This window comes from Meriones unguiculatus, chromosome 4 (genome assembly GCF_030254825.1).
Source record: "Meriones unguiculatus strain TT.TT164.6M chromosome 4, Bangor_MerUng_6.1, whole genome shotgun sequence".
NCBI lineage: Eukaryota > Metazoa > Chordata > Mammalia > Rodentia > Muridae > Meriones > Meriones unguiculatus.
In genome coordinates this window covers 120,644,383-120,665,029 of record NC_083352.1, presented here as the reverse complement: position 1 = coordinate 120,665,029, position 20,647 = coordinate 120,644,383, and the positions used below count along the sequence as shown (strand labels likewise).

Genomic DNA, 20,647 nt, shown 5'->3' with positions numbered 1-20,647 from the left:
AACAAACAAACAAACAAAAAAACCAGACCCCCTAGAAACAAGTTGAAGTGCTTGCTGAGGGCTTCTCTGAGTACTTACACTAACTCTCAAGACAGGCAACGTTTTAATTTAAATGATGCTCTGACTCAGAGAGGTTAAGGCATTTGCCAGAAGTCCCACAGCCTTGGTCACCCCCAGGATGAGGCACCATTGGACTGCATTGGGTGGAACAGCTCTGTCCTGGAGTGATGTGGGGGGTGGGGCACAGAGGTGTGGAGCAGATTCTGAGCCCACAATGTGCTCCTTGGGACCTCCTGGTGTGAGGGACACAGAAGGAGTTCAGCAGGAAGAGGGCTGTTCAGGTCTCAGGCAGCTCAGGGAGGTGTTGGCAGGCTGCCAGGTGCAGGAGCCCACGGGTCTGAGTCACCACTGCGACCTAGCCGGCGCGACCGATACTCCCGCCACAGGGCCACGGGGCTGAGGAATGCTGCCAGGGGTGCAGAGGTGGAACATTCCCACCTCCAGGCTTCATTCTGAAGACACACAACTCTCCAGGAAGCTGGGAGGCGGCACTTCCTGCCAGAGGCTCAAAGCTTCTCGCACAGGATTCAGGCTGATTACTCACTCTTGCTTTCTCCTGGCAGCTGGGTTTGTAGTTGTGAGTTAGTCATTTACTCGGGCCCTAGATTACTCACTTGGAGTTCATTTCTGCGTCCATTCCCCATTCCCCAGTGGCTCGCTGATTTATCCTTACACTCAGCTGGCTCCCATTCCCACACTCAGCCGTTCCTCCCCTCACCCATACAATCTGTCCAGCAGCCAGGAATCTTCTCACTTAAAGGTCCTCCTGATTATCCCTCTCTCACTCAGCCATTTTCTTAAGATTTTCTGTGTGTGTGTGTGTGTGTGTGTGTGTGTGTGTATGAACATCATGCATGGGTAGGTGTACAAGTTGGACAGAAGAGGGCATTAGATTACAAGTAGTTGTGGGCCAACTAGTGTGGATGTTGGGAACTCCAGCCACCAGAGCAGAAATTCTCTTAACCAATGTGCTATTTCTCCAGCCCCTTATTCCGCCATTTTTCACTCCACCCCTCATTCTTCCACCATCCATCTACCTATCCATCAGTGCATTCCATCCGTCTGCCCATCCATCCATCCATTCGTCTGTCCACATGTCTATCCATCCACCCACATCCTGTCTACCCACCTATGCATCCATTTATTATTATTTTTATTTTTCTCTGTGTAGCCTTGACTGTCTTGGACAGACCAGGCTGGCCTCGAACTCACAGAGATCTGCCTGCCTTTGCCTCCCTGAGTGCTGGGATTACAGGCGTGTGCCACCATGCCCAGCTTCACAGCCATCCTTTATTAAGCACCTGCCATAGTCCTTACACAAAGCTCCATGAACCCTCACCATGTACCAGCTTCGCACCTGTCCTTCGCGCTGATTCACGTTACGCAGTGGGAGGGGCCTCGGCAGCAGTCGGACCCTAGCTCCTCTCCCTTCCTGTGATGTGGTTCTTTTTCCTCCCCCTGTGGAAGGAGTGCTGGGAAAGCGGTCGGTGGTTCACCTGTATGCTCTGACTGAGCCAGAGATGGCTGCCTGCAAAGTAGGGCTGCTGTGGTTCTTTTCTTGGTGGGGCCTTCCATCTTACCACGTAGGACCGTGCATACATAGTTCTAGCACAGGAGCTCCTATGGAACCATATTTTAAGTTTCTTCGATTCCATTTCTTGATTTCTTGTGTAGTTCGTTTCCTAGCTATGAAATGCCTGGGACCTCTCTTCCTGAAGGTAAATATACTTTCATGGAGGACATGGCAGTTAGCTTTCCCAGAGAGCAGAGAGAGCCAGGACTCGGTGTGAGGAGGTGGTGTTCTGGTCGGGGAGGAGGAGCCCACGATCCTCAGCGGATGGAGGGTTGGCACACAGCGGTTCCACATCCGCAGCCCCAGCAGGAATTCCTTCCACCCTGTGCCCGAACGCCCCTTGGCCTTCATTCTCATGGTGGTTGAGAAGCTTCCTCTAGCAGGAAGCCAGCCAAGCCAGGGAGTTAGGCCCCAGCTCCTCCTCCTCAGCCTGACCAGATATCCAGCTTTCAGCCCGAACACAATTTCCCAGGAGGCCTCTGGCACCTCCCACTGGCCACTCCCCGTGCTGCCTCCTCGGCATCCTCCATTCCACTGCCCATTGCCTACCCTCGGTACCACCTGTCTGCTTGTTTTCTGTATTTTGGCCAACGTAACCACCCCCATTGCACAGAGGAGGAAGTCACAGTTCCCAAAAGCTCGTGGGGAGGGACTAAGTCAAGGTGGAGCGCTGGGCAATGCCTGTCACTGGCCTTATTCATTCCTTTTGGTTTGATTTTGAAGTTGGGGTGGCCTTCGGGGGAGAGTGGCCACACCAATAGCATGTTTCATGTCTGGTGTGTGTGTGTTTGGATGGTTATTTTTTTAATTTTTTTTTAATAGAAAAATTATGTGAGTGTGTATATGTGTGTCAGGGAGGGGTCATCTCTGGGACAAACCTAGGACAAGGGAGACTCCCAGGACTCTGTGAGGGTGACCCCAGCTAAAACTCCTAGCAACGGGGGAAATGGAACCTGAAATGGCCACCTCCTGTGACCAGACAAGACTTCCAGTGGAGGAATGGGGACACCAACGTACCCACAAAACCTGTGACACAGAACTTGTCCTGCTCTAAGAGGTGCAGGGATAAATATGGAGCAGAAATTGAGGGAATGGCCAGCTAGGGATTGGCCCAACTTGAGACCCACCGCATCAGAGAATGTTGGTTCTCCTCCTTCCCGGGGGCTGCCTCCTAGCAGCCCACAAAGTCAGGGGGGGCAAGAGACTAGAACTGTGCCTGGAACAGGAATCACACGCTCCAGGAACAGCTGTTGGCTAATTCAACTTTAATTCCACAGGAAAAAAAAAGGTTATATACCCCTTGGGGAGTGGGTGGGAGGCTCCAAAAATAGGTGTACATAATTGTACATAATTGATTGGTTTCAAGGATGCTTGATTTGCATCAAACAGCACACTCCTATCATATGAATGGAAACACAGGACCTAATTAACATATAGGTTTGAGGAGGGGAGAGCTAGCAGGTTGCTGTGTCAGAGGCAGTATCAAATGTGGTTAGGAGAGTCTGTGTCTAAAGACACTGTCCAGATGAGGGCAGGAGACCCCACCAAGGGGAAGTAGTTCTGCCTTTAACACTGAGCCTCACAACGGCTATCTGGACCAGGCTAGAACTACAACCTAAAGTAGCAGGGAGGGTACCTCCAACAAGAGAAAGCCAACCCCTGACACCAGTAATAGTATTCAGCTATACTTGCAGACAGGAGCCTAACGTAACTGTCCTCTGAGAGGCTTCACCCAGTCACTGATGGAAACAGATGCACAGACCCACAGCCAAACATGAGGTGGAGCTCAGGGAAGCTTGTGGGAAAAGGGAAGGAAGGATTGAAGGAGCCCGTAGGGTCTCACGGAGACTGAACCACCATCCAAAGAGCATGCATGGCACAGACCTAGGCCCCTACACATACATAACAAATGTGCAGCTTGGTCTTCACGTGGGTGCCCTAACAACTGGAGCAGGGGCTGTCTCTGACTCTTTTTCCTGCCTTTGGATTCCTTTCCCCTAACTGGACTGCTTTGCCTGGCCTCAATGAGTGAAGATGTGTCTAGACCTACTGCCAAGGTGGGTTGATATCCATGGGAGGCCTCCCCTCTCTGAGGAGAAAATGAGGAGACAGTAGGGGGAGGGGAGGTAGAGGGAGGGACTGGGAGGACAGGAAAAACAGGAACCTGCAATAGAGATGTGAAATTAATTAATGGGAAGAAAGAGAGAGAGAGAAGGAAGGAAGCAGGCTGAGCAAGCCACGAAGAGCAAGCCAGTCTGTATCAACTCCTGCCTCTGGGTCCCTGCCCTGTTTGCATTCCTGTCCCGACTTCCTTCAGTGATGAACAGTGATATGGAAGTGATAGCCAAATAAACTATTTTCTCACCCTTCTCCCAATTTATGTGTGTAGAGATTTTGCCTGCATGTATGTCTGTGTACTGTATGCATATAAAGCTCACAAAGCCAAAAGAGGGTATTTGAATCTCCTAGAACCGCAGTTAGAGATGGCTGGGAGCTGCCATGTAGGTGCTGAGACTTGAACCCAGGTCCTCTGGAAAATGAGGCAGTGCTCTTAACTGCTGAGCCATCTCTCCAGCCCAGGCTTATTGTTTCTTTGAAACAAAGCCTCAGTCTACAGCCCAGGTGGACCTTAAATGCATGATGCTCTTTGGATACCTTCTAACTTACTTCTGAGATTGCACCTGTAAGCAGCATGCTTAATCCACCTCTGTTTCTTTTGGTGTCATTTCTGTTTTGGCAAGGGGCCAAGTGTGTGCTCACACATACCTGCCTGTAGGCAGTCCTGGCTGAGTCAGCCCCACCCCAGTATGGGGGTGTCTTGGAAGGGTGTGCCACAGGCCCCGCCGCCTTCCTCTGGCTCTCAAAGTGATTCACTCAGTCTCAAAGGCAGCATCGGCAGCATTGTACGCCTGCCCATGACAGAGCCTTCCCTTCTCGTTGCTGCCCAGATGGAGGGGCTAGCCCTGCTGCCCCTGGCCTCACCCTGTCCCCGGATCCCACGAGCCCGCATCGCCAGGCAGCCAGGCCGATGGGCCCACCTGGGCTGCAGGTACCGGAGGTCAAGGGTGGTGGAGGGAGGGTTGGATCTGCTGTGTGCTGAGCAGAGGTGTCGCTTCAAGTCTTCACAGAAGTCCCATGAGCCAAGAGCACCTTTAGGTTGCTCCTGCTTCTTAACAATTCTAAGTGATACTGGGGACCAGCTTGGGCAAAATCCATCCCTAGATGGATAATTGCAGGTGTGAAAGGGATGCTGCCAACTCCTGCCCCACTCATTTGCAGCCCAAACGCCTGGAGCTAGGATGTGGTCCTTCCCCAGAGAGAGACGCAGGGAGTGGGGCTGGTACTCTCAGATTCAGCAGCTCAGGGCTCTGGCAGGATGTAGTACTCACACAGACCTGTGTGGCACGTGGCACATTCCCTGAGTGGGAGAAGTATGGGGGCTCTGTCCCATCAGACCGGAGGGGGCTCAACAGGTGGAACCTGTTTGTCTCTCCACTTTGCCACAGTCTGTGGGATCCCAGTTGGCTTCCTGTGGCTGCTATTTGGAGATGTGAAACAACAGTCATTATCTTTGAGTGCAGCCTGTTGAGAGTCCCCAAACCAAGGACTCTTTCTCCACCATTAGGCTCTTGGGGGAACTGGGTTTCTTAGATGCTAAGGGCCCACACATTGCTTGGCTCATAGCCTTCACCCATTTGCAATGCCACCATTGAGCACCTTCTATTCTCTGGCTGCGACCTTCCTTTCCATCACCCCTGCCTCTCCTGCCTGCCTCTGTCACTAATAAAGTGACACCAGTGATGACCTTGAGCCCACTCGGATGATCCAGGCTCTCCCTCATCTTGAGGGCCTGAACAATCACTATCATATCTGTAAAGTTATTTTTCTTCCCCCCTTGGACCATAGTCACAAATTCTGAGGGTTCAGATGCAAACCTCTTTGAGGGGCCATCATTTATTCTATGTAACTGTGCATTCATCCGTCACTCTGTTATTACTCTATCACCACCCATCCATCCATTATCTATCACTTCATCTATCTATCCAGTCCACCCATCTGTCCATCCCTCTATCTGCCTACCTATTGTCTATCTATCTATCTATCTATCTATCTATCTATCTATCTATCTATCATGTCTCTATCAACCTACCTAACAACATATCTACCGAGGTGACTCTTCTTACCCTCCCCCTAATCTCCCGAGGCTATTAATACCAGATCCAACCGTGAGAACCTCTGGCCCATTGAATGTGCTCAGTGATGAATGAACAAATGGATGATACTTTAAGAGTGTGAAATTTCATAGCATCCACTTTGTTTACTCACAACAAAGGGGACAAAACTGGCATGCTTGCTTCCAGAACGGTGGCTTTTTAAACCTCAGGGTTATGTAAGCATTGTTCTAGGTTTTATTTGTTATTATTTCAGAGATATCGTCTGACTATTGTAGCCCAAGCTTGCCTCAAAGGCTCAGTCCTTCTGCCTCAGCCTCCCCAGTGCTGAGGTCACCGAGCCCAATATTATTACATTTTTTAAGTGTTTTTTTTTAAAAAAAAGAAAACTAGTAAAGGGGCTGAGGAGATGGCTGGGTAGGTGAAGAGTTTGCTGTGCAAACACGTTCAGATCTCAAGCATGAGAGTAAAATCTAGTAGGTGCAGTGGAGTGAGCACCTCTCACTCCAGGGCCAGGCGGGGGCTGTGTGAGGCCAGGTGGATCTCTAGGGCTCGTCAGCCAGCCTAGCTGAAGGTGGGAGCTGCAGATTCAGTGAGAGATCCTGTCTCAGGAGTGGAAGGTGGAGAACAGTGGAGGCAGACACCTTGAGCATACCCGTGCACACCCATGCACGCTCACTCTCTCTCTCACACACACACAAAATGAAATAATTACTGAAAACATGTCCTCAAATGTGTAATACATTGAATATTTTTGTCCCTCAAAATGATATTAAAAATATGATCAATGGGTACTTTACACTGAACTTCGAACAGCATATTCTCTCTCTCTCTCTCTCTCTCTCTCTCTCTCTCTCTCTCTCTCTCAGAGTCCACTGTCACTTCCCCGGGATGGTGTGGCTATGCCCACTCCAGGCTAGGCATCATGTACCATCCACAAAGTCACTATGTCAAATGTCTGACCACCGAGAGTGTTCATCTCATCAGCCACTCACTGAGTCATTTACTTATTCAGCAAATTCCAGCGAGGCCGCAACCTTCAGGCGCCATGCTCCGTTCAGCATGGCTCTAACTCACCCGTGTGTCTGAGTGTGGCAGTCTGGGGCTGGCCGCTCAGAGCGGTTGGGGAACGTATCCGCTCAGTGAACGAAATGCTTACTGCTTGTTTATGAAGTTGCAGGTGGGCAGGGACACAGAAGGCCAGATGGATAACTTGGGAGGAAGACAGGAGGGTCTGAATTGGGGTGTGGCAATTCAGCGGTCCATGTAGTAGGTGGACGGGGCCGAGGCGCAGGATCTTCAACACTGCAACATCACCGCGTTGTCTTTGGGAGGAGCCTCAAGCCCCATCCAAGCAAGATGGCTTTGGCAAGAGTCTCTTCCTTGAACTTGAAAAGATGTGTGAAACTTTTATTTCACTGTCAGGGGCACTTTTTTTTTTTTTTAATGGCAAGTGCTGTTTGCCATAGCACGTGTGGCTCGAGAGGACAGCTGTGCAAAGTTGGTTCCGTCTTTTCAGCTTAGAAATATATTTTCTGTTAGCTACAAGCCAAGTTCTGTTTCCCATGTGTTAATTAGCAAATATTTATATTGTTTATATGCGTATGTGTGAGTGCGTGCGTGAGCGCATGTGTGTTCATGCCACAGCATGCATGTGTGTGAGGGTTGTTCGAGGACAATTTGGTGGTGGTTGTTCTCTCCTCCCACCCCGTGAGATGTAGAGATGGATGAAACCCAGGCTGTCAGGTTTGGTGGCGAGTGTCTTTACCGGCTGAGCCGTCTCCCTGGCCACAGCCACGCGGTGGCTTTGTTCCTGACCTTCACTCATCACGGTTGGCGATCAGCAGCAGGGCCAAGAGTCTGCTGACTCTTGCTAGATTCTGTGGGAGGACCATCAGCACTTTGGAACCAGGGACACCCAAGCTGTTTCTGGAGGATAGCACAAGCCAGTGCATCTGAAGGACAGGCAGCCGGTGCCCCGAGAGCCTCCGTGATCTCACCATGGGGGCGGGGGACATAAGCTCTATATCTGTGGCTGTGGCTTCATTTCCCAAGAGCAGGATGGACTTCAGCCATCCTACCCATCACTTTGTCAGTTCATCCAGCTCTCCGTGGACAAGTCACGTGTTGAATAAGTTTGACCTCTTCGGAGATTGGTGTTTATGGATTTGCACTGACTGAGGTGAGAAAGCTGTGTTTACCAAGGAAAAAAAAAAATTACAAGTAAAATTCCTTCCACCTCCAAGCTACAAGGACCTACCAAGAACAATCTAATGCACATCCTACAGGATGCTATGCTTTGTAAATATAATCAGCATATATGTAAAATATATCTGTGATGGTCTACACGAGTGAGTTCCAAGATAACCATGACTACATAGTGAGGCCAGGCTGAACTTGAACTCACAGAGATCTGTCAGCCTCTGCCTCTAGAAGACCCATTTTGATACTAGAGACACTGTAAGTTTCCCCCATCAATAACAGCTGGGGAACTTGGCTGATGACACCCAAGTAGCTCATGAGCCAAATCGGCCTCAACATCCTCAACTCATGCTTCAGTCACGTGCAGCTCAAGTCTCTGTCACTGAGGTCAGTGTCAACGGATCTTCAGATATGTCTGCAGATGCAAGGCCTGAATGAATCACACACACAATATGAAAATGACAAGGTCAACCTGCATCTCAGAGCCTTCAGCACACGCCAGCTGTGGGCCTCCGAGGGACATTACTCAAGCTCTCTGAGCCTGATTTTCTTCGGCTCTAAATGGCTGGGACCAGCAGTGCCAATATAGGCTCAGTGGAGTCCATGCTGGGCACGGTGCCTGAGGTACAGGACACACTGCAGCTATCACAGTGGTCAAAGGGAGCATGCTTGGAGGCTTGTTCCCATGGGAACAGCAGGTCCAGGCCCCCTGGCTTCCTGCAGTGGTAGATAGTTTGACTCAGAGTTCTGAATCCACATCCTCTTTATGAAATGCCCCTTCTTCTCCTATCCCATCATCTTGGTGCTCAAGTTGGTGCCATTCTGAGAGCGGTTGTCTTCCAAACGAACATCCTTGGGGATCTCCATTGTGGCTCACAGAGCTGGCCAGAAACCCCAAGGCTGCAGCCTGGTCCCTGGGGTGCTGGCATTCTGCTGCTCATCATTGCCCTGGAATCTTCATCTTGCATGCAGTGCTCTTCTGCCAGGCATCCCTAACTACCAATTCCTCAGCAGATGCCATGGAGGGTGAGAATGCCTTTGTCTCCACTCACACTCAGGCTGGGTATGAGGATTCGCTTGGCTGTTCATTATTCCGATGGGTGAAACCCTTCACTGGTTTTAATGTGCACTTTCCTGATTGTTGTGCATTCTGTGTCCCTTTGCGGCGAGCCCTTCATTTCTAAAGCGAGCAGAATATGTCAACTCTCCTAGCCTACTGATATTCTGTTCTTGATTTCTGGAAACGCTATAATTAGATAATAGGCTGCCATTTGTTTTTTAATTACATTTATTTATTTAGTGTGTGTGTGCATGCGTGTGTGTGTGTGTGTGTGTGTGCATGTAAGTGTGTGGTGTATGTGTGTGTGGGTATGTCTGCTTGTGCGTCTGGGTGTAGAGCTAGAGTTTGACCTGAGGTATCATCTTGTATTGCTCTCCACCTTGTTTTTTGACACGGGGTCAAATTAGATTAAGCTCACTGGACTGGCACACCAGGGAGCCTCTGGGGTCCTCCAATCTCCAGCCTTCCACCAGCACCAGGATTATAGATACACATTTTTGCACCTGAATTTTTTGATAGGTGCTGGGGATGCAAACTCCAGTTCTTAAGTTGCCCTTTATCCTTTACTGAGCCATCTCCCAGCCCTGCCGGTCCGGCTCTTCAGCTCTTGAATAGCCAAGTAAAATGTGAAAGATGAGACGCCTACAACGAAGGCCTTGGTGGCAGGGTAAGCTAGTCCCAGGTAAGCTGCCGGTGCTTTCCCACAGAGATATTGGTTTCTGCCTGCTTTGTAGAGCAGGTGTTGGAGAAGCAAGGATGGGCCCTGTAAGACCAGAGAACCACTAAAAACAATGGCTAAACATTGGCCATCTGCAAGCGTGCCACCGTCAGGAGAGAAAAACCTGCAAACCATGGATATATCTTTCTTTCTTTTTCTTTCTTCTTTCTTTCTTTCCTTTCTCTTTCTTTCTTTCTTTCTTTCTTTCTTTCTTTCTTTCTTTCTCCCTTTCTTTCTTTCTTAAAGTGTGTATGTGATGTTTGCGTGTGTTTCCTGTGTGCACTTCTCTGTCTAGGAGTAATTGTGCATGTGTGCTCATGTGTGAAGGCCAGAGGTTAATGTCAGGTGTCTTTGTCTTTTTGGGCTCTACCAGGAGCTAACCATTTGGCTAGCCTGTCTGGTCAGTGAGCCCTGGAATCTATCTTTCTGTGTCCCCTGACCCAATGCTTGTGTTGCTCTCCACCTTATTTTTGGGGGGTCAAATTAGATCAAGCTCACTGTTTTAGCTGGACTATGTGCACACCCGGCCTGGCTTTTACCTGGATTCTGGGGCTCCAAATTCAAGTCCTCATGCCTGCACTGCGAGCCCTTTGCCCATGGAACCATCTCCAGCCCCAATCAGAGATTTAAAAAAAACCTCCCCAACCTCTTCCCCCAAAGTCTGCTAAGATAGATTGCAGTCCAGCAGCCAAGCCTCCAGGGCCCCATGGGTTGATTGGGCCATCAAGGCTTCACATCAGGACACAGTGAAGACTGTGGTGGGCTTTGGGGTATGGGGCCCGCTTAATGATGCATCTTCTTTTACCCGGTATATCCAGAATATTTTAGCATGTAGTCAGTATGAAATATCAATGGGCAGACAATTTACTCTTCAAACGTGGCGTCTTCCAAATCTGGCACCTAGTTTTCGTTTATAGCAACATCCATTGTGACGCTGCCTTCTCATCCGGAAAGCCTCCATGAGCATTGAGAGCACACAGAGTTACAGGTGGGCTGTGGGTTCCTGCTCCTGAAGTGTCCTGAACACTCCTTGGCACTGAGGGAGCTCCTTTTCTCCTTGTGACAAGACATCCAACAAGAGCAATGTACGAAAAGAAGGCTTCATCTGGCCCACAGTTTGAGGGAACAGAAGACAGGCAGAGAGAAGTGATGAATGCTGGGTATGTGTGTGCATGCTCAGGGCCTTATACACGCTAGGCAAGCATTCTTCTCGAGCTACATCTTCAGCCCAGCAAGCACCATTACAATTCAGACAATGAGTCCACCGGCTGAGTCACGGTTTGTTTTTGTTGTCTTGCCTTAAAAGGAAAGCTACTGCCCTGGAGGGTTTTGAGGATTCTGCAAATGTGAACATTTGCAGCGTTTCTCACCCACCTCTCACTCCCCCTGCCCTCTCGCTCTCCACGTACGCATGGCCTTGCAAACGGCAATGGAGCCATTTCCGATGAGCAGGTTGTGCAGTGTGCAATGAGGTTCAGAGTGCTTACTGTGCATTTCGAAATAAGGACGTACCTTCAAAGGTATGCCAGTCACAGCGTGGTCCTAGGCTGCGGGAGGCGCGGGGAATCCACGTCTGGGTACGTGCTCATGGAAGGGTACGCGCTCATGGAAGGGTGCGCGCTCATGGAAGGGTGCGCGCTCATGGAAGGGTACGCGCTCATGGAAGGGTGCGCGCTCATGGAAGGGTGCGCGCTCATGGAAGGGTACGCGCTCATGGAAGGGTGCGCGCTCATGGAAGGGTGCGCGCTCATGGAAGGGTGCGCGCTCATGGAAGGGTACGCGCTCATGGAAGGGTACGCACCCAAGGTTCACTGCCACATCCATGTGCACATGGTAGTGTCCTGAGATCACTGTTGGGAATGTGCGCTCAGAGGCCCGATTCCGCCCTTCTTAAAACTTGAGTCACTCATTAGGGTTGGAAATGGGAATACATGAAGTGTATGCCCTGCTGGGGGCGTGTGTGGCATCTGGGAATGCGCATGAGTGAGGAAACGTGGGCTCCTGCCCCTCTTGCCCCAGTTGTTTGGCTGCTCAGCAGTAGACTGGGTTAGTCGGCGATTGCTGCATAACAAATGGCCCTGAACTCGGCATCAGCCATTCATAAAGTCAACAACCACTTGTTCTTGTTCAAGTGTCTGGGTTTGGCTGAGGCTAGCGAATCTAACCGAGGCTCTCCAGGGCCTGCCCCAAAGCCAGAGGCATGTGGCACATCATCCAGCCATTCCTCTACGGTCATCTCTGCTCATCGCCATTTGCCCTTCTTTCTCTTCATCCCCCGCCTTTCCCTTCCTCTGATTCTCTCCTCTACAAAGCCAACCCTGGTGCAGGCCCAGCAGTGACAGAGTGTCACACTCCCAGCATGCCCCAGTGAGACTTGTCTCAATCCATCACACCCCAATTTATCATTGCATAACAGTAATTAGGAGACAAGAGGAGGCTCCCAAACAGACCAGCAGCCCCGTGGCTGGTGTGACAGGGATTTCAGCTGATAGGGCCAAGATGGGCATGCGCAGGGGGGTGGCATTCCCTCTCCACCCAGTGGTGAAAGAGGAAGCCACGCCTAGCAGGAAAGGTGCTCGGGGGACTTGCCTAGTACCTGGCAACAACACAGTCTACAGGGTCAGAATTCCTGGGCTGCCCTCGCTCGGTAGGGAACCTTGGACAGACTATCTTCTTGCTCTGCACCTCTGCTTTCTCATCTGCAAGATGAGATAAGAACAATGGGAAGTAGTGAGGACTGAATGAATTGACCCCAGGTGAATGGGGAGTGTCCCCCCACCCACAGTGACATGACGTTGCTCCCTAGGCAACGTTTGACACTTTCTGGTTGTCACAACAGATGGATTCTCTTGGTGTCCAGTTGGACGGAGGCCAGAGACACTGCTCAACATCCCTCATGCCAGGGTCGGCCCTCACTACAAAGAAGTGGCCCTCTAGTGCCTGGTGGGGGTGCCAGGCTGTGTGGTTCAGAGCAGAGTCTTGCATGGGCTAATGCCAGTGCCAGTTCTCTGGGCACCCGTGTTAGGGTCTGCTGCCACCATAGCCACATCCCTTACACTTGTAAAAAGAGTCTTTTCCTTATGGCAATGTCCTCTAACATTTAAAGCGAGGATAATAGCGCCACCGCTGTGACCCTGTTAGGTCAGCATAAAGGCTCCGATTCCTGGCATGCCAGGCTGAGCCACCTGTCCTGATCCAGCCTTAGTGGCTGCTGGCTAGGAGCCCAGACACACCCCCACCTGGTCCTACACAGCAGGTTGTGCCACATTCTTGGTCACTGGGTCATGGTGACCTTGACCTCTGAGAAGTTTCTCCCTTCCGTTCACGGGCTCTTAGCCTTTTGCAAGTTCCTGCCGCTCTGCCCTGCTCCCTGACAGAAGTCTTTGACCCTGTCAGTTGCTAAGATTGCAGGGCAAAGACCTCTCTCCACCCTGCATTTTAGAGCTACAGAAACCGAGCTGGGAAGCAAGAGCCACACCCAACACCTAACACGGGGACTTGGTGAGGTTGGACAGCCACCGACGGCTTCTAGGGACCCCTGCCCCTTGGAGAAAAAGAAAAAGGTGTCATAGGGAATTCCGAACGGAGCAGCTTTGCTGTGGGGCAGCTGAGTCTCTCAGATTCCTCCCCCCGCCCCCATCAACACCCAGGACCCCTAAGTCATCTAGTGAAGCTACTAAGATCCAGAGAGATAGCTCAGTCGATGAAGCAGTTGCCACGTAAGGAGACCCTGAGTCGCACTTGAACCTGCTCCTGGAATGCGGGACACTGTGGAGAAAGACCTCAGTGACCGACCAACCAAGCTGAGTCAATGAGCTTCAGGCTCAGGGGATGACTGTGTTTCAAACAATAACGTGGGAGTTGGGCGTGGGGGTGCACACCTCCAGTCCCGGAGCTCGGGAGGCAGAGGCGGTCAGACCTCCAAGTTCAGGTACACAGAGAAACCCTGCCTCAGAAAACCAGCAGTAACAACAAATAATGATAAGGTGGAGATGGACTGAGGCAGTACCCCATGTCGCAATCCACACACGAACATACACACATACAGTTACACACACGGCCCATATAGGTATACATACCACATAGCATGAGCCTGAAATCTGCTATTAGGTTCTGGCTCTGTCCCTTGCTGACTGGGTAAGTCTATGTGGGTCCCCTCATCTCTCTGGAACTAGTTCCTTGTCTGTAAATTGGGGAACACTGTGTCCCCTACACGGGGCTAATATATCAACTTGAAATTTGGCATGTGTGGGTGCTCAGTAATGTTTAAAATGGGAATGGAAGGATGGAGGTGGCCATACCTTGAACGCCTGTGCACAACAGAGAACAAAAAGACACTGGTGTCAAATCAAGGCTTGTGTGGGGCTCTGGGCAAATTCCGTGATTGGGTTAGGCTAAAAGGGCGCTCACAGCCACACAGCATGACGCGATCTCGGGGATGGCAGGTGTGTGACGTCTTCCCGCGCTTGTGCTTGCCCTCTCTGACCTCCCCAGAAAACTCACTGTGGGGTGACTGTTGCCCTCTCGATGTTCAGCTGGCAAAAGGTGTCTCGGAGGCTGGTCCTTGTTTGAGTTTAGTTTTGCTCCAGTTTTCAAAGTGTCAGGAAAACACACGGATGCAGGTAATTCCCAAATGCTTCTAGAGGCAGCTAAGAGCAGAGCTTTGTGCCAGTAGGGGGCTGCAAACAGACTCCCGGGAGACCCTGGCTTTGGCCATCTGGGAAAGCACAGACACCACAGCCATTTTTACTATTGACTGGGAACTGATCTTCAGTGAAGATGTTTCTGTTGGGAGAAAATGGCCAGCCCGCACCTCATCCCCCACACCCTGACACACTCACACTTTGCCACACTAGAATACCTGTGTTTGGGGTGGAGTGGGGGGGGTAGAGCCGTTGACAGCTCCAGATGGAGCACAGTGACAGGGGGAGGCACAGGGTTCTGGGCTGAGGTACAGGCGGGACAAGCCATGTGTAAAAAGAGTGTGGAGGTCTTTATGAACAAACGATTGAAATTCCAAGAGGTGTTGTTTCGTTGGGGCTCATCCAGCCTGAACAGGGCCCTTGGGAAACTGGATGTAGTAGTTCACGTCTGTAACCCCAATGCTCCAGAAGTTCAGGGTCATTCTCTGCTATGCTACAACCTGAGCTACTTGAGATGCCGTCTAAGAAAAAGAAAGCCCAAGTGTGGTGTCAGCAGAACATGAAGCCAGGAACAGAAGCGTCTGCACACTCTCCTTCCTGGCTGGCTGTTTGTTCATGCATACATGGAGCTGCTCTTGGGTCCTGAATCACTCCACCATAGTTTAGGAAGATTCTAATGGGGGGAGGGGAAGCTCTAATGGGAGGGGGGGAAGCGACTCAGGGATCCCACAAGAAAGGAGACCAAGCCGTAACAGGAGCAGAGTCAACACAAGGTAACTCCGGCAAGAAGTGTCATTATCTCACGCCTCTTGGATGGAGCAATTCTGCTTCCAGAAATCTCTCCTGTGGTTACCAAGGCGCATGCGCTGCAGCAATTATCACATGACAAATACAAACAGCAGCCAACACAGGAAATAGCTGAACCCCTCCCAGATGGGGATCTGTGGAATGAGCCACACTGGGTGGTGACTCTTCCTTGGGAGCCTCCAGCCCGCTAGCAGCACTCGCTTTGAATGCTCTACCCATGGCTGCAGAGACCCTTGTGGCTGGCAGGAAAGCTGAGCCCTAGGGTTCAGCTGAGGGGTGAAACTGGGTCACACTGTGTGAAGAACAGGGCATCTGGCCCCGGCAAAAAACCCGAGGAGATATTCCCCGCCCCTCTGTGTCAGTATCTGCAGGGGTAATATGGAGTAGGACCAGGGACAAAATTCCCTGCTTTACTAAATTCTGCAGGAATGCTCGTGATGACTGCAAGCTGGCTCCAGGTGTTGTCGTCCAAAACATGTGATCCTCTTGCCTCAGCCTTCCAACGACCAGCATGATAGGTGTGTGTCACTAGCTCAGAAAGATCTTGAGAGGCAACCAGCACCTGTCTGCATTAGCTTGGCAACGGTGCGGGCTTGCTGGAGGCGCAACTCATACTGCATTTATACTGGGCAGGTCCACAGGGTTGCATGTGTTCACAGAGGTGTGCAACCATCATCACAAAAAGATATCCTAGAGTGTCTTACCATCCCAGCAGAAACGCTGCCTTCCTGTGCCGTAGCTAACGGTGGTATGGCAGGTATGGCTACGCTGGTCCAGCTGCCATGTAATTTCCACGTAATTTGAGAAAGCGGCCTAGTGGAGTTTCAGAGCAGTTGAGACTTCCCTCTCTAGGCTGCCATTTTAGATGGCCTCTGCCCCAACAAGATGGCCAGGGCTCACTCGAGAGGAGTTTGCTGCTCTGTAGCAGCATGGTCTGCACTTGGAGGAGGAGATGGACTTTGCAAAGACAGAGAGGAATGGAAGATGAGCTGGAGTACTGTGAGCTCCATGGCTGCAGGGCCAGGAGCTTAGTGGGAAATGGCTAGACGAGAGGCAGGCTCATCTTACCTGGTTCACGGTTCGTTACCCATGCTTCTTCACAGGGGCAGTTGCTGGGTTTGCTTTTTGCTGCGTTCCCACCACAGGGTCTTTCTGAATGTGTTCGCCCTTCCTTGGATGCGTCTTAATCTGAAAGTGATATTGGGATCTTTGTTAACACTCATCCAAAATCAGTCCAGTCCGTGTTCATTTTCTCACCGCCCCTCCCGTGTGTGTGTGTGTGTGTGTGTGTGTGTGTGTGTGTGTGTGTGTGTGTGTTCTGTGCTGGGGGCTGAACCTAGAGCCTTGCGCATGTCAGGCAAGCACTCTACTGTCCTTCTAGTTTTAACCTTGGCCACTTTACATGACGCGCCTATCTGTTTATGTTTAATTGTGTGGATATGTGTTTGCGCATGTGTGCACGTAGAAACCAGAGGCTGACACGCTGGGTGTCTGCCCTGATTGCTCTCTACCTTATACAAGGAGGCGGAATCTTTCACTCGAATCCGGAATTTGCTAATTTGGCTATTATAGTAAGCCAGCTTGCCTCTGGGGATCCACTGTCTCTGTCTGCTGAGTGCTGAGGTTACAGGCCCAGCACTCATGTGGGTGCTAGGGGACTGGACTCTGTCCTTGTGCCGTTCGGCCAGTGCTCTCCTTCCTTTGTAAAGCAGAGACATAATGATTTTTTGTTTGGTTGGTTGGTTGATTTTTCAAGAGTGTAGCCCTGGCTGTCCTGAAACTCACTCTGTAGGCCAAGCTGGCCTCGAACTCAGTGGGGGTTCAGCCTGCCTCTGCCTCCCGAGTGCTGGGATTAGAGGTATTCGCCACCACCTCTGTTTTGGTTTTTAATTAGGACAGTCCAAAGCCTGAAGAAGCTTATTGTTTTCATTATAGGGACCTGAGAGGTGGAGAGATCTTTCCTGGTATCAATCAATAGTAAGCTCAGCTAGAGAAATTTCTAGATACACTCACTTCCCATTTCAGGAACCTGGGGGTCCTGTCCTTTCTTCTCACTTGATAGGGCCCTTTAAAGATCCAACAGCTGGTGGTGTCAGAGCTGGTGTGTTTGGGGCACTATTAGTACCAAGGCCTCTGAAGCCTCTGGCTCTGATGGGAGCATAGAAGCTCTGAAGCCCGTTGATAGTCCTGGGCTGTCATTTACTGGGACCAGGAGCCTGACTCTGTCTCATTCTGGAGTTATCTGACTGCACGAAGCGGAGACTCATTCCATGTTGTGTGGAAAGACAAGGAGGGTCAAGGCTGGCATGCAGGCGTCCCCGGACTGCACAGTCTGGGAATGGGAGTTTGGGACTGTGAGCCCCAGCCCATCTCTCCTGGCTTCAGCGGCCACTCCCCTGGGTGATTCTACAGCTTGTCAAGTTGACAGCTGAGACACAACATGATGACTGCTGGCCTTGCTAAGGGAGCACTGTGGCCCTTCAGTTGTTCTTGGCACCAGCAGCGTTGCTTATAACCCATGTTCTGAATTGGTCAAGTTTCCTGGTCGGTTTGTTGAGAGCTAGGGTCTACTACCTGGAGCAGTACTAACTTCAGGGCAAACCCAGGCCAGGCACAGCAAGAACCAAGCCTGGTCTGACTCCCTACTAACCCACCCCCCTCTTCACTTGTACAGCCCTGGCCCCTCTACAGGCCCCACAAATTGGCCACAGCGTCCTCCGAGGCTACGCCCTGCTGACTGCTCCCACTCGCGGCTGTCCTGGGCAGAGAGCTTGTCCATGGACGGCTTCTGGATGGAGGTGGAGCGGAGCCAACAGAAGGGAGACATGAAGGAGGAGGATGGAGGTGGAGGCAGAAGCCAGCTCCTGGAAGGTAAGCCTTGCTGGGCTGCAAGGTGGATGGTAGGGTCTTATCCTGGGGGAGCAGTGTGTCAGAGCCCAAACAGGAGGGAGAGCATGGAGGATTTCCTCTTTGCTTGGACTATAGTCTCTCCATTGCTCTGCCTTCCATCTGTTTTCTATGCCATTCTTAAAAAGGATTATCTGATAAGGCCAATCAGGTTGTCTCTCATTTGATGAAATAACTCAGGAAATACCTGCTGAGTATTTCCTTGTCTGCCAGGTAGTGTTTAGACACTGAGATACAGTGGACAACACTACAGTGAGGCCCTAGCATTCTAGCAGATTCTAAGCAGTCCATACAATACTCTTAACTCCCTTTCTCTCTCCGGGTAACAGCAGCCAAGTGTCCCTTCCTCATAAGCCCTCACCATGGCAGCAGAGAACAGCATTAATCCATTGCTAACACACCTCATTGTTCTGGAGGTGAAAGGGCTCAGCTGGCTCTCCTTCAGTGACAAGCCCAGGGCCATCTGGATCAGCCATCTCAAGGGGCTCCTAACCCATGGTTTTGGCAGTGAGTGTGATCTCCCACACCTGTGGGCTGGGTCTAGACTGCCTCAATGTGGCCCCTGTGGATGGCCTAGGCCTCTTCCCAACATGATTTCTGGGTTTAAAGAGTGAAGCCTGAGGAAGAGCCACAGTGAGTATTCGTGGCCAGCCTTGGAAGATAGCCACCATTTCTTTTGTGCTTCCTGTCAGCCCATGTGCACCCACAGTCCAGGAGAGGGGAGTCAGACCCCATCTCTTGGTGGGATGACACTTCCCCAAGTCTACCAGCCTTTCCAGAACTGGCCTGGGGCCTGTCTCTGCCTCGTCTTCCAGTCTGTCACTCCACCAGGCTCTCCTCCATCAAGGCTTCCTTGTGGCTTCTGACCATGAAACATCGCTGCCTCCTCTTTCTAGAATATTCTTTGCCCAGGTTACCTTAAAAGGCGGTCTGTGCTCAGCCAGTTGCCAGGCTCAGAAAGTACTGCCTAACCTCCCTCTATACCTCTGACAATTCCTAGCCTCTTGCCCGATGTTACTCATTGCTGTGGTAATCCTCACTTCTTGACACCACCAAAACATTTGCTCACACACCGCCATCCTCCACTTTCCACCGGCCCTTCCCACAGCCTGTGTGCTGGTATCTGGAACAACTGGCCATGTTCCTTGTTTGGCAAGTGAGGGAGTGAAAGGGCGTGACTAGGCTGCCCACGTGGAAACTCTCTGATCTAGCTGAGGCTTCAGCTTGACTGGCCTTAGTTGGTCAAATAGACCATTTGAGACTTTTCTTTTGGAGGGTTGATGGCCTGGTGCAGGGGCTCCAAGAAATGAAAATCCCTGGTGAGGCCAGAGGTGGATGTAGGAGACAGGCTTGCCTGCCTTACACTATAGCCAGCAAGTATATCAAAAGCCAAACACGGGGCCGGAGTCAGAGTGCTGGAGGCTGGAGCCTTTCAGACAACAAAATAAAGACAGGGCTTGTGTAGGCTCAGGTGCATAGTTCATTAGCATCACTATATTTTAGTATAGAAATGGTGGGGTTTATACATGTAGATCATTCTACTCTGCTCACATCCACTCTACCTGATATGCTCTCCTGTCTCTGTTCCTGCTGGTCCTTTTTTTTTTTTCCTTTTGAGACAGGGTGTCCCTGTGTAGCCTTGGCTGTCATGCACTCACTTTGTAAACCAGGCTGTTCTCAGACTCACAGAGATCCACCTCCCTCTGCCTCCCCAGCTGCTAGGATCACAGGTGTGCGCCACCACCGCCCAGCTGGCCCTTTCTGTAGTTCACTCTCCTCTTCTACCAACGGCTGGTGATGGGGAGCATTCCACTTACAGAGATATTGTTCCTTCACAATAGCCTTAAGCTCATCCCTACTGCTTACCACCCTTGCTGCCGGGTGGACCTGGGAGAAGGGAGCCCCAAAAGAAGGCAGACTAAAGTCTCGGGCAATAGCCAACATTATTCAAAGCAATCGGACAATTTGTTCTCTGAAGGTTAAAGAACCACCTGACTAAAGTGTAGAATTACAAGGACATGCTGCCTGTCCCGAAAACATGTTTTTCCGTAGAGGCATGTAAACAAGCAGCAATCGCCAGCTGTAAGGAATAATCTGAAGTAAACTCACTACTATCAGCTACACCTGGGAGGGGCAGGCAAGCACATTCCAAGAACAACTCCATGTTTTGAAGAGACCGAGGTCAAGAGTCTTCTGTCCTGTTATCTTGGAGTTTTCTCACAAGCACTCAGAATTCTCCCACAATTCCATTCTTGGACTCCAAGCAGTTGTGAGGCTCAGCTGGGTCTGCCTGCCTTTGAGTCAGGACTCAGAAAGGCTTAAGTTTCCCTTTTTCTCTTTTCTCTTTCTTCCGAATGCTGGCCAGAGCCTAGGCATGCCTCCTCTGGTACTCTGTGCTTTCCAGCCTTTCTCCAAAGTTCCCTACCCACCTCCAAAGTCAGCCCCCATGCCAGCTTAACTCAGACAGCATGGCCTTTTCTCTCTCTCCTCTCTCCTGCTTTCGGT

General features: G+C 50.9%; 1 protein-coding gene across 1 annotated transcript in view; it reads left to right on the top strand.

Annotated features, from left to right (window-relative positions):
• Positions 1–4,548: 4,548 nt before the first annotated feature.
• The window catches only part of Arhgap40 (Rho GTPase activating protein 40), a 34,012-nt gene continuing 17,913 nt past the window's right edge, over positions 4,549–20,647 (top strand). Inside the window, exons 1-2 of the mRNA XM_021663745.2 lie at positions 4,549–4,682; positions 17,910–18,106. Coding sequence (XP_021519420.1) covers positions 4,549–4,682; positions 17,910–18,106 — 331 coding nt within the window. The remainder of the gene's footprint in view (positions 4,683–17,909; positions 18,107–20,647) is intronic.